At 45.4% G+C, this 12,943-nt stretch overlaps 1 protein-coding gene across 1 annotated transcript; it reads right to left on the bottom strand.

Moving 5' to 3' along the window:
- Positions 1-5,896: 5,896 nt before the first annotated feature.
- On the bottom strand, positions 5,897-12,906 carry LOC122132321 (importin-7-like; the record flags this gene model as incomplete). The annotated part of the gene is made up of 12 exons (XM_042707122.1): positions 5,897-6,895; positions 8,090-8,206; positions 8,393-8,599; positions 8,735-8,943; positions 9,278-9,498; positions 9,627-9,722; positions 9,895-9,992; positions 10,114-10,239; positions 10,461-10,527; positions 10,655-10,944; positions 12,086-12,251; positions 12,805-12,906. Coding segments are annotated over 12 exons (1,797 nt in total), but the record flags the coding sequence as incomplete, so codon positions are not given.
- Positions 12,907-12,943: the final 37 nt, after the last annotated feature.

The raw sequence follows: 12,943 nt of genomic DNA, 5'->3' as shown, positions 1-12,943 counted from the left end.
TCTCACACTCCCTCACACTCACACTCACACACACACACACACACACACACACACAGCTGCCTTTACTGCCACACCGTCGGAAAAAAAAATGCACATTCCAGGGCTGGAACACTGTACCCCCCTCAACTGCCCGTACCAGTAGATACACACACACACACACACACACACACACACACACTCGCTCACTCTCTCTCTCTCACACACACATACACACACACACACACACACACACACACACACACACACACAAACACACACACACACACACACACTCGCTCACTCTCTCTCTCTCACACACACATACACACACACACACACACACACACACTCGCTCACTCTCTCTCTCTCACACACACATACACACACACACACACACACACACTCGCTCACTCTCTCTCTCTCACACATATACACACAGCAGAGCTCCCCATGGTCCCCTCATGTCATCCAGCAAGTATGAATGAATCGGAACACAGTCCAGCTGACACACACACACACACACACACACACACACTCACACACACTCACACACAGTCTGAAACACTAAACTCAACACTATACCTCAAAGCACACACTAAGAGAAATATAAACACTCCACACACTCATACCATACAACCCAACACACGTACACACGTACACACACACACACGTGTAGCATGTGACATCAGATCAGCTGACGTGTGTCATGTGTGACATCAGATCAGCTTGAAGGCCTGTGTGAGATTAGATCTGTGATGACCTAACCCTAACCTCTACTGCCACTCATATCTGCTAGATTTACAATGAGCAAGAAAAGAGAAGATGCTCTACGTGTAAACTATTTTATAAAAATGAGAAAAACATTTCTGATTTGTAAAGATGAATGTGGTGTGAAATGGTGTCTGATGTCACTGAAGTCACCAACCCCTAACCCTAGAAGAGACACTCCTGTAGCCAGGGAGGGCGTTTGCACTTCTGTGTCTCTGTGTCGATCTCCAGAAAGACTACCTGAGAGAGAGCAGCTCAGGAGACTACCTGAGAGAGAGCAGCTCAGGAGACTACCTGAGGGAGAGCAGCTCAAGAGACTACCTGAGGGAGAGCAGCTCAAGAGACTACCTGAGTGAGAGCAGCTCAAGAGACTACCTGAGAGAGAGCAGCTCAAGAGACTACCTGAGAGAGAGCAGCTCAAGAGACTACCTGAGTGAGAGCAGCTCAAGAGACTACCTGAGGGAGAGCAGCTCAAGAGACTACCTGAGTGAGAGCAGCCACTGGGTTGGCTCGGATCCCATAGAGACACTTTGCACACTAAAGAAATATTTCCAAATGTTATTTCCTATTTAAATAATAATTGTCTTTAACGTGATAAAAAGCTACTTCTGAAAACATCTGATGATGTAAATATTTTTTTTTTAATAAAAAGAGGCATTTCTCTGAATTTAAGTATGCTGACATATCCTATGTAAATATGGATTTGACATTTCATATTTTTATATTTTTTACTAAGCAGCTTTTCTAACTTTTATCTTTAAAGAGTGTTTTTATTGTGTTTTAAGTCTTAAGAACATTAAGAACATCCTACCCAGGGTTCCACCACATACAGAAGGCTGGAATGTTCCAGATGTTTATGTTGCGTTCTTAATGTGTGGTGTTCTTTATCTCTGTGGCATCTATGTACTTTGCCTGTGTTGAAACCTCTGGGGTCTTAACTGAGGTTAACATTGTTCTCAATTGGTTCCTGTAACAAGTTATGTGGTCTTAACTGAGGTTAACATTGTTCTCAATTGCTTCCTGTAACAAGTTATGTGGTCTTAACTGAGGTTAACATTGTTCTCCATTGGTTCCTGTAACAGGTTCTGGGGTCTTAACTGAGGTTAACAATGTTCAGCATTGCTTGATTGCTGTAAAATGTTCTGTTATTCTGAGTTGGCTCCTGTAAAAGGTTCTGTTATTCTGAGAAGGTTCCTGTAAAAGGTTATGTTATTCTGAGATGGTCTTTCCATATCTGCTCTACTTCATTTGAAATAAATAAATGTGTTTTTTTTTTAACAGAGGCGAGGTTGATGGTGTTTTGTTTCCTAGAGCAGTAGGTTTCGATCGCTCAGCATAATGACCGCTGCCATAATTTAACCTTAACGTAACCCTAACTCTCAGAGAAATGATTCACTGTGAAATCCACTTCACTGTGTAAACATTGGATAAACAAGTGGCGAATGGCTTTATAAAGATTTATGTATTGTTAAACACACATTTACCAGGTACATTTTAAGAAGTTCTCATTTTTTTTTGTTATTAATGTTTTATTGTTATTATGTGATTTGTGTGATTGTGGCCACTATAACGCATTTTGCGTGAAATTAGGCTTAGGCATAGGCTAGTAGCTAATAAGAATGGCAGATAACAGGAGAATCAGAATCAGAAACGTTTTTATTGCCAAGTAGGTTTACACCTACCAGGAATTTTCTGTAGTATATTGGTGCAAACAATAAACTTCCACAATAAACACTAAACATATTAAGTACTTTTACAAACAATATATAAAATATATTTAAAAAGTACAGAATATGTTAAAGTGAAAAATGAAAGACCTGTGCAGTCTGTTCAGGAATGTGCAAAAAAAAAGAGGCCACGGGCCTTGTTGATGAGGACAACTGCAGACGGGAAGAAGCTGCTCTGGTGGCGTGAGATTTTGGTCCTGATGGACCGCAGCTTCCTGCTAGAGGGAAGTGTCACAAAGAGTTTGTGTCCAGGGTGGGAGAGGGCTCGGCCACAATCTTCCCTGCACGCCTCCTGGAGGCGTATAGGTCCTGGAGAGATGGCAGATTGCAGCCAATCACTTTCTCAGCGGAACGACTGAAACGCTGCAGTCTGCCTTTGTCCTTGGCAGTGGCAGCAGCGTACCAGATGGTGATGGAGGAGGTGAGGATGGACTGAATGAGCATAGGCTAGTGGCTAATAAGAATAGGAGATAAAAGCAGCATAGGCTAGTGGCTAATAAGAATGGATGCATTTCCAAATATAAATGACAAGAGTTAAGAGTCAACAAATTACCACGGTAACACTTGGACCCAGTAACTCCACACAACCACACTAGCATGAGGTCAAACAACAGTGAGCATTTGGATACATCCAAAAACCATAGTGTATGACACACTGCATACGTGAAAAGAAACTGACCTAAAGTCTTAATCTCAGCACAGGCTTTCACCATGTACTGAATCTCCACTGAGAATCCATGTGACATGGCAGCAGTTAAACTCCTCATGTAGCGAGTCTACCAGTGACGGCAAAACGCACGGACTGCATGGAGAAATGATTACAATCACAGGAGAAGCCATGTGTTGAAAACTGTGTCCGGTAATTATTGGACTGTAATAAACTGGTGAAGGCCAGCTGTTTAATTATGTAGCCTTCTAACACACACACACACACACAAGTTACCTATGTTAAATTATGTAGCCTATTAACACACACACACACGTTACCTATATTACATTATGTAGCCTACTAACACACACACACACACACACCTTAACTATGGTAAATCATGTAGCCTACCGTGTCAGAAAATCATCCTTGATGCCTGCTAAACAAATAGCACGTTACCATTACACACACATACACACACACACGTTATGTTAAATTATGTTGAATTATGAGCACAACCCCACATAATCACTGCTGCTGTTCCCTAAAGTTTAGGTTAGGCCCACAAACAATCTAGTCTGCCTTGGGTTAGGGTCAGGGGTCAGGTTAGGGTTACCCTTTCAGCACATACCGTAGTTTATTGTTCATATTTAAATAATATTCAATCAAATTATAATAGCCTGATATAACCCTCCCCTGTTCATTATACGACTACCAGCCCTAGTCTGATTATACGACTACCAGCCCTAGTCTCATTATAACACTACCAGCCCTAGTCTCATTATACGACTACCAGCCCTAGTCTCATTATACGACTACCAGCCCTAGTCTCATTATAACACTACCAGCCCTAGTCTCATTATACGACTACCAGCCCTAGTCTCATTATAACACTACCAGCCCTAGTCTCATTATACGACTACCAGCCCTAGTCTCATTATACGACTACCAGCCCTAGTCTCATTATAACACTACCAGCCCTAGTCTCATTATACGACTACCAGCCCTAGTCTCATTATACGACTACCAGCCCTAGTCTCATTATAACAATACCAGCCCTAGTGTGTGTGTGTGTGTGTGTCACAGTGCAACAGAGATATTCATCTCAATGAGACATTAAATCAACATTCTCCATAATATATTAAATTAAAATTATCCCTAATATATTAAATCAACATTCTCCCTAATATATTAAATTAAAATTATCCCTAATTTATTAAATCAACATTCTCCATAATATATTAAATCAACTTTCTCCCTAATGTATTAAATCAACATTCTTCCTAATGTATTAAATCAACATTCTCCCTAATGTATTAAATCAACATTTTCCCTAATATTTCAAATCAACATTTTCCCTAATATATTAAATTAAAATTCTCCCTAATGTATTAAATCAACATTCTCCATAATATATTAAATAAAAATGATCCCTAATGTATTAAATCAACATTCTCCCTAATGTATTAAATCAACTTTCTCTCTAATGTATTAAATCAACATTCTCCCTAATGTCCAGATGTAAAGTAGATGTAAAGACTAACAGCTATAGTCTACGTGTGTTAGATGGATGTGTGTGTGTGTGTGTGTGAGACATGGACATTTATATGGTAGGTAAGACGTGTGTGTGTGTGTGACATGGACATTTAAATGGTAGGTTTGACGTGTGTGTGTGTGTGTGCGCCATGGCGAAGATTGAGATGTGTGCCTTGGATGTCTGTGGGATGCGTGTGTGTGTGTGTGTTTGTAAGAAACATGATGGTGATGTGGTCATGCTGTCTGTGTGTGTCAGAAATTCGTGATGGCGTAATGGTCGACACATTGTTGGCATGTGTGTGTGTAAACAGATGGCCAGGGATATTTTTGCCTTCTTTGGAATGTTGGGGTTTGTGTGGAATTCTGCGATTAGGCTTCGGAGATCAGTTCTGCTGGTACATGAAACTCTCCAGAGCACTGGTGTGTGTGTGTGTGTGTGTGTGTCTGTCTGTATGTATGTGTCCCTAGGGCATCACTCCCAGGACAGCACAGTTCTCCATCATCTCAAGAATTTGTTCTCACGTTTATTTATACCTTAACCCAGCTGCAGTCACTCTATGTGTGTGTGTGTTATCTGTGTGTATTTATAGCCTTGATAGTCTGTGTCTGAATGTATATGGTGTGTGTGTTATCTGTGTGTATTTATAGCCTTTATCAGATTCAGTCAGTCCACTTGAGTCTGTTTCTGAATGGATATGGTGTATGTGTGGTGTGTATTATCTGTGTGTGTAGGTATTACCTGTGGGGTATGTGTGGTGTGTGTGTAATTTGTGCAGTGTGTGTGTCACACAGGTTATTTGACCTCTCTCACACTCAAAGATGCATCTGTATTCCCAATTTTGTGAGGCAGTTTATCCAGAGTAGTGTATGCTGTGGTGTATAGTGTAGTGTATGCTCGAGTGTATAGTGTAGTGTAAACCCCACTCATTCATTTCACACAAATAGCACTCATCATTTATGGCATCCTGTTAAGACCCGAGAGCATAGGACGAAGGTTCTTTGAGCGAATAGATGGTAGAACCTAACAAAGGTTCTTTGAGAGTATAAGGTAGATGGTAGAACCTCAGTGAACAGCTGTACAGGACGTATTTACACAAGATAAATGTCAAAACACTGAAACAAGTCAAATCTTTCAAATAAGCTTATTTCATGCACAAGAAATCTTGATGTAAATGGTCTAGTTTGCACTTAGTGTGTGTGTGTGTGTGTGTGTAAAACTCAACACCAAAGCACGTAGTCCAGCGTAATGTTTTAATACGTTGTATATATAGATGGTTCATCCATACATCAACCAAAAGCTTGAGAGCTTCACAATCAAGTCCAACAGTACATGCTTCAATGAAGAACCCATGAGCTCCAGCCCCCGGCACTGTCGGCTCTCCGCAGAACGTCAGCCTCGTGTTTAGAACCCTGCACCCCCTGGTAGCACGGACGAGACCTCGGCTCGCCCCCGGGCTCAGCTCCGCTCCGCTCCGATCACCTCACCTCACCTCACGTCTGTTTAAATAGTTTCAATCGGTTAAAAACCAGCTGCAGTCTGCGCCAGGAGACTAAGAGACCTGAACAATAGGAAAGTGCTAGTCATGAATTTACACAGATCAGATCCGGCTTCACATAGTGCCTCCTTCGCTAGAGCTGAGCTGAGCGCGCACCAAACGTGAGCGTCGCCATGGATACCCGGGCGGCTTCTATTTACAACGAGATATGAGACTGGGTGATGTAGAAAAAACTAAAGCGCTGCGGGAGTGTCTCCAGCAGCTCCAGGGTGGAGGGGGGGGAGAGTCAGATCCTATTTAGTCCCATGGAGGGGAGTGGGAAGACCGTAGAGCTGCCGCCATTGGTCGCCAGAAGGCTGGTTCCTATGGGGGAAAGCGTCGTCCAGAGCAGAGTCGAGTCTCGAGTTTGTGTTCGGGGGTCAAGTGTGTTCAAGTCTCGAGTGTGTTCGGGGTGTTGCCCTTTAGTCTGTCCCAGCCGTTGGTTGCGTTTGTTGTCCTCCCACGTCTTCTGGTGCTATGTCCAATTTGATAGTCAGATTGAAGAGTGAGCCGAGCCAGATCGGGAACAACACAAGCTTTTCACTTCACTACAATCAGTCACAGAGTTAGAAAGGGGGGGGGAAGGGAGGGGGGGGTAGGGACTCAGTTCATCCCGGGGGCCGTCCCGCCAAAATTGAAGTTGGAGGGGACCACAGGAACGTTGAACTTGTAGCCACCGTGCTTCTCAATCATCCGGGACTCTGAGGGGACAAAAAGAAGTAGTTTAAAAACAGACCACACTACACAGGCCCACACTACAGGCCCACACTACAGGCCCACACTACAGGCGGGCTCTGAATCAAATGTGCTAGAGGTCAGGAGGTCAAACCTGTTTCACGGATCCTAAGATGATTGATACGATTAAGGTTGTGTACGGTTTAATCATAAGTTTAACACATTGCATCTGCACATGATTCATGGGTTGTTCTTGCTAGGATCACTTACTACCACTTAATCGCAAACAAATCACATTCTCTTTTCTTTCTTGTAGGACAGGAGTATCGGATGTGTGCTAGCATTATATTAGCTGATTCTCCCAGGTTGCTGTTAACCCTAGACTCAAGAACACAGACCTTAACCCTAGACTCAAGAACACAGACATTCGTCTTCATGGGGAAGTAAAAAAAAACAACTAAAAACGACAATGAAAGTTTAATGTATGAGCGAGCCGTTTTGGAGATAAATAAAATGCATTGTGGACATTGAAAATGTATTTTTAATGGAATGTTGAACTCAGGGATTAATGTCAAAGTGGAGTACATTTCTACAGAGGAGTAGAGTTCTACTGATGGGGGCAGAGTTCTAATGACACTGACAGTTTTAAAGACAACAACAGAGTTCTACAGACAACAACAGAGTTCTACAGACAACAACAGAGTTCTAAAGACAACAACAGAGTTCTACAGAGTTCTAAACACAACAACAGAGTTCTACAGACAACAACAGAGTTCTAAAGACAACAACAGAGTTCTAAACACAACAACAGAGTTCTACAGACAACAGAGTTTAACAGAGTTCTAAACACAACAACAGAGTTCTACAGACAACAACAGAGTTCTATTAAAGTCCTTATAGGCAGGTCTCCCACATTTGGCTATTGCAGGCTATATCTGCAACTCCACATAGGACGGTCAAACACATTTAAAGTACATCACGAGAATCCACATTTAAACCAATTTTGCAGCCCGGCTATTGCTGTGGCAATGGTGAAATAAACAGAATGTTCAGGTGATGTGGAACGTGATATAAAGAGCCAATCACATTGTTGGAAATTACAACACAGGGCAGGACTTCCAGTAACAATAGCGCCATGTTTAGAGTTACGCATTTCCCAGTGTGATGACATCCTGCTGGGTTTTGGTGCAGCGTGTGTGTGCAGGTGTGTACGTACTAACCGTGAGCGGCACGTCTCTGGTCAGCCAGTGTGATGACGTCCTGCAGGGTTTTGGTCTGGTCCTCATCCAGCGTCTGAGTCAAGGCCTGGTACCACGCAGGGTCTCGTGTTTGCAGATCTACACACACACACACACACACACACACAGACACACACACTCTCTATGTAAGCTGACATCCAAGAACTGGTGCTCTTCCATACGTGTGTGTGTGGGTATGTGTGTGTTCTGGGTGGTGAGTGTGATGTAGGTGTGTGTGTGTGTGTGTGTATATATATAAATATATATATACATATATACACATACTCTGTAAGATGGCTTTGAAGATCTGGTACTCGTCCACGTTGTTGTCTTCGTCGTCCACGGCGGTGGTGTATCCCTCTAGTGCAGTTTCCTCAGCATCATCTTCCTCCCAGTCTTCATCATCTCCGTCCTCCCCTGCGTGCTTCGCTAGCATCTCCAGATACTCCTGGCCTTCATCATCTATATCATCCTCATCGCTGCCCAGCTCCGCTAAAACACACACACACACACACACACACACACATTAAAACAGAGTTCCAAGGAATTCACATTTCATGGCACATTTATCAACAACTAAATGGTCACAAAACCTGACCTATCAGCAGCCCTGCACACCTTTCATACCGTTATCCTCGTCTTCTTCTCCCTCCTCGTCATCGTCGTCGTCCTGGTTCTCGTGTTCAGCGCGGCAGGTGTACGCTCTCTTCAGCCCATTAAACAGCAGGATCGCCGCCGGCAACAGCTGGCCGACCGCCTGGCTGACCGCTTGGGGCCGCTGCTCCATGTCCATCAGCGCACACAGGCCTAACACACACATCTTACGGTCGTGGAGCCTACACACACACACACACACACACACACACACACACACACACACACACACACACACACACACACACACACACACACACCAATAATGTACACCAAGGCCCAACACACACATATCTTACGGTCGTGGAGCACACACACACACACCAATAACGTACACAAAGGCCCAACACACACATCTTACGGTCGTGGAGCACACACACACCAATAAAGTACACACAGGCCCAACACACACATCTTACGGTCATGAAGCCTGTATCCAACACACACACACACACGTTGCAGTCATACAGATGTGCGCGCACACACACACACACACACACACACACACAAACTTACCCCAGAAAGCAGTCTACGTCCTTAAGCCACTGAGAGATGAAGTGGTTTGTGATTGGCTGGGTGTGGTTGGGGAGGCGGAGATTCTCCAGTGTGTTGAGGAGGAGGGGTGGAGAGTAGTAAAGTGCTGCTATGGCAACCTGCAGACACATGGTCCTCAACTCGCTGGTCTTCACCTCCCGCGTCAGGCGCTCCAGAGCGGACGCCACAAACAGCGGCACCACCTTAGGGACACACACACACACACACTTATTCACTCTCCAGCTCATCTCAAACGCAAACGCAAACACTTATTCACTCTCCAACTGATCTCAAACACAAACACACAGGTGTGGGCTGGTTGCTAAGTTACCTGGTCGATGCCACGCCCTTTGCACTGCAGGATGATCACCTCCAAGAGCTTGACAGCATGGCATTCTGGGTCTTCCCCCGCCTCGCCCATCAGGACCTACACACACACACACACACACACACTTGAATTAATTTCCACCTGTCAGGACCTGCACACACACACAATCACTCTCACCTCACATAACGTCTCAAATATTTATGCAATTTACATAACCACACTCACAACCACTCCCACAGGATTGTGACTGTGCGTGTTCAAACCTACATACCTTCTTGCACATGCTGTAAATGATCTCCAGGTATTTGGTGTCTGATAACAGAGTGTCCGTATCCACGGTAATATAGTTGTGAAGCAGAGGCATCATGTCTGAAATGAGACAATGTACAAGATGCAGTGAGGAGAGGTGTGCGTGTGTGTGTGTGTGTGTGTATGAGCGTCTGACGAGCACTGTGTGAGTGTGTGTGTGTGTGTGTGTACGTCTCTGTACCTGTGAAGTAGTCAAAGCCGTCCTGCTGGAAGACCTCAAAGACAAGAGGCAGCAGCTGCCACATCTGTGGCGACACCTGCTGGCAGGTAAGAGAATGCGCCAGGGACAGGATCTCTTCATAGAACTCTGTACACACACACACACACACGGTTACAATGCAATCCACCCGTCAGCCCGAGTGCTGTCCTCACAGGGAAACCAACATCACAAACATGACTGGGAAAAGTGACTCAAAGCTGCTGTCTGTGTCTGGGCTGAAGCCAGGCTACTAGAGTTTTCTGTGTGTGTGTGTGTGTGTGTGTGTGTGTGTGTGTGTGTGTGTGTGTGTGTGTGTGTGTGTGTCTTACCCAGGACATGCTGCTGCAGGACTGTTCCAATCACCTGAAGACAGATACCCTCCAGCTGCTGCGTGATCTACAACACACACACACACATACACACACACGTTAAGACAGTGAACAGGCCATTATTTCAGATTAGCGTGGGAATGGCTGTCTTGTTATTGCTGCTTATGGTGGTGTGTGTGTGTTTGAGTGTGTACCTCCTTGTGGTCCTCCACCACGCTGAGCAGTGTGTCGATGGTGTTGAGGATGCCCATCGCCGTGACGGCCTTGTCGTCTCCTCCCTCCTCGTCTGGGCCCGTCTGGATGACCTGGTTGAAGGTCATGGCCAGGTGCTGGGTCATCTCCACGGCGATGGGCGTCACCTCCTCGCTGTATTCACAGATCATCTTCTGGATCACGCTGGTGAGGTCATCAGTTTCCGTCTCCCTGACGATGTGCAGAAGAGCCTGCATCACCGGCCGAATGAACGGCGTGATGTACTCCTTAGCTGCATGCACACAAACACACACACACACACGAAAAGACAAAGCATTCCTATATGAGACGGTTGTGCATAATAAGACCTGACAGGTTATGGGGATTATTTGCAATGTAGTAATGAGGTTTCGTGGTGGAGACGGGCAGACATCCATTTCACAAACACATCATTTCTAGAAGTGTCTGAGAAGACATCCATTTCACAAACACATCATTTCTAGAAGTATCTGAGAAGCCCAGGGCAGGAGCTTACAGGCCACTTGAGACCCGGATGGGAACACAACCTGGTCTCGCCGCACGAGTCTCACGCTAGTCCCGCACCGCTTACAGGTGGACTAACGGGGGACTTGGCTGTGGAGCAACATGCTGTGGCTACAGCAGCTGGGCTAAACTACATGGCAACATGCTGTGGCTACAGCGGCTAAACTAGATGTCAACATGCTGTGGCTACAGCAGCTAAACTAGATGTCAACATGCTGTGGTTACAGCGGCTAGGCTAAACTACATGGCAACATGCTGTGGCTACAGCGGCTAGGCTAAACTACATGGCAACATGCTGTGGCTACAGCGGCTAGGCTAAACTACATGGCAACATGCTGTGGCTACAGCGGCTAGGCTATACTAGATGGCAACATGCAGTAGCGCTTGATGCCTGCTTTGAATAGACAATTATACTGTAAAGGGAGAATAATGTGGCACTTATTTTAGACTGGGTAAGGGTTACTATGGATACCACTATTCATAGTCCATGAGTCGTTACTCCCAATATACACAGTTTTGCAAGTAAAAAGAGTTCTGTATTTGTATTCCAAGTTGTTTCTAAATCATATATTAAATCAGAGTACCTGGAATATTAAGTCTCCTTAGTTACAGGGTCTACTTTAGTTAACACAGAGCAATATGTCGACAGGGTCTAGTTTAATTAACGCAGAGCAATATGTCGACAGGGTTTAGTTCAGTTAACGCTGAGAAACATGTCGACAGGGTCTAGTTTAAAAAACATAGTCCGTCTAGCGACTGTTATTGTGGGTGTGTGTGCCTGTCTCCTGGTTGCTAGAGAGAACCACTTTGACAGGCCTCTGATCCTGTGTGTGTGTGTGTGTGTGTGTGTGTGTGTGTGTGTGTGTGTGTGTGTGTGTGTGTGTGTGTACCTTTCTCCTGGTTGCTGATGAGGACCTGTAGTGCGATGGCCGCCTCCACCTTGACGGGCATCTGGTTGTCGTTGATGAGGCAGAGTCTGGTGAGCTCCAGCGCCGTCTGCAGGTTCTGGTCGCTCTTAAACTTCACCTCACAGAAGTAGTGCAGCACCCAGCACGCCTGCGCACACACACACACACACACACACACATCAACACCAGCACACACACCCCCACCCCAACATCCACACACATCAACACCAGCACACACAAACCCCAACATCCACACACATCAACACCAGCACGCCTGCGCACGCACACACACACATCAACACCAGCACACACAAACCACACACACCCCCACCCCAACATCCACACACACACATCAACACCAGCACACACAAACCCCAACATCCACACACATCAACAGCAGCACACACAAACACCCCAACATCGACAGCTACATTGACACCCCCCCCCCCCCCCCCCCACACACACACACACACACACACACACACACACACACACACACACACACACACACACACACACACACACACACACACACACACACACACACACACACACACACACACACACACACACACACACACACACACACACACACACACACACGTCATATACCCTTACACACACAGGTCATATACCCTGGCCCTCATGTAGCCCAGCCCTCTGCCCAACAGGGGACACAGACAGACACACAAAAGTCTTACCCTGGCCCTCATGTAGCCCAGCTCACTGCGGAACAGGGGGAACACGTGGTTCTGCAGCATGAACTCCATCTGATCCTTATAGACCTTTTTCTGAGGGAGAGAGAGTGTGTTTGAGCATTAGGTTTGGTGTGTGTGTAGT

This window comes from Clupea harengus, unplaced genomic scaffold, assembly GCF_900700415.2.
Source record: "Clupea harengus unplaced genomic scaffold, Ch_v2.0.2, whole genome shotgun sequence".
In the NCBI taxonomy this organism is placed as follows: Eukaryota; Metazoa; Chordata; class Actinopteri; order Clupeiformes; family Clupeidae; genus Clupea; species Clupea harengus.
This window is presented reverse-complemented; position numbering and strand designations above follow the sequence as displayed.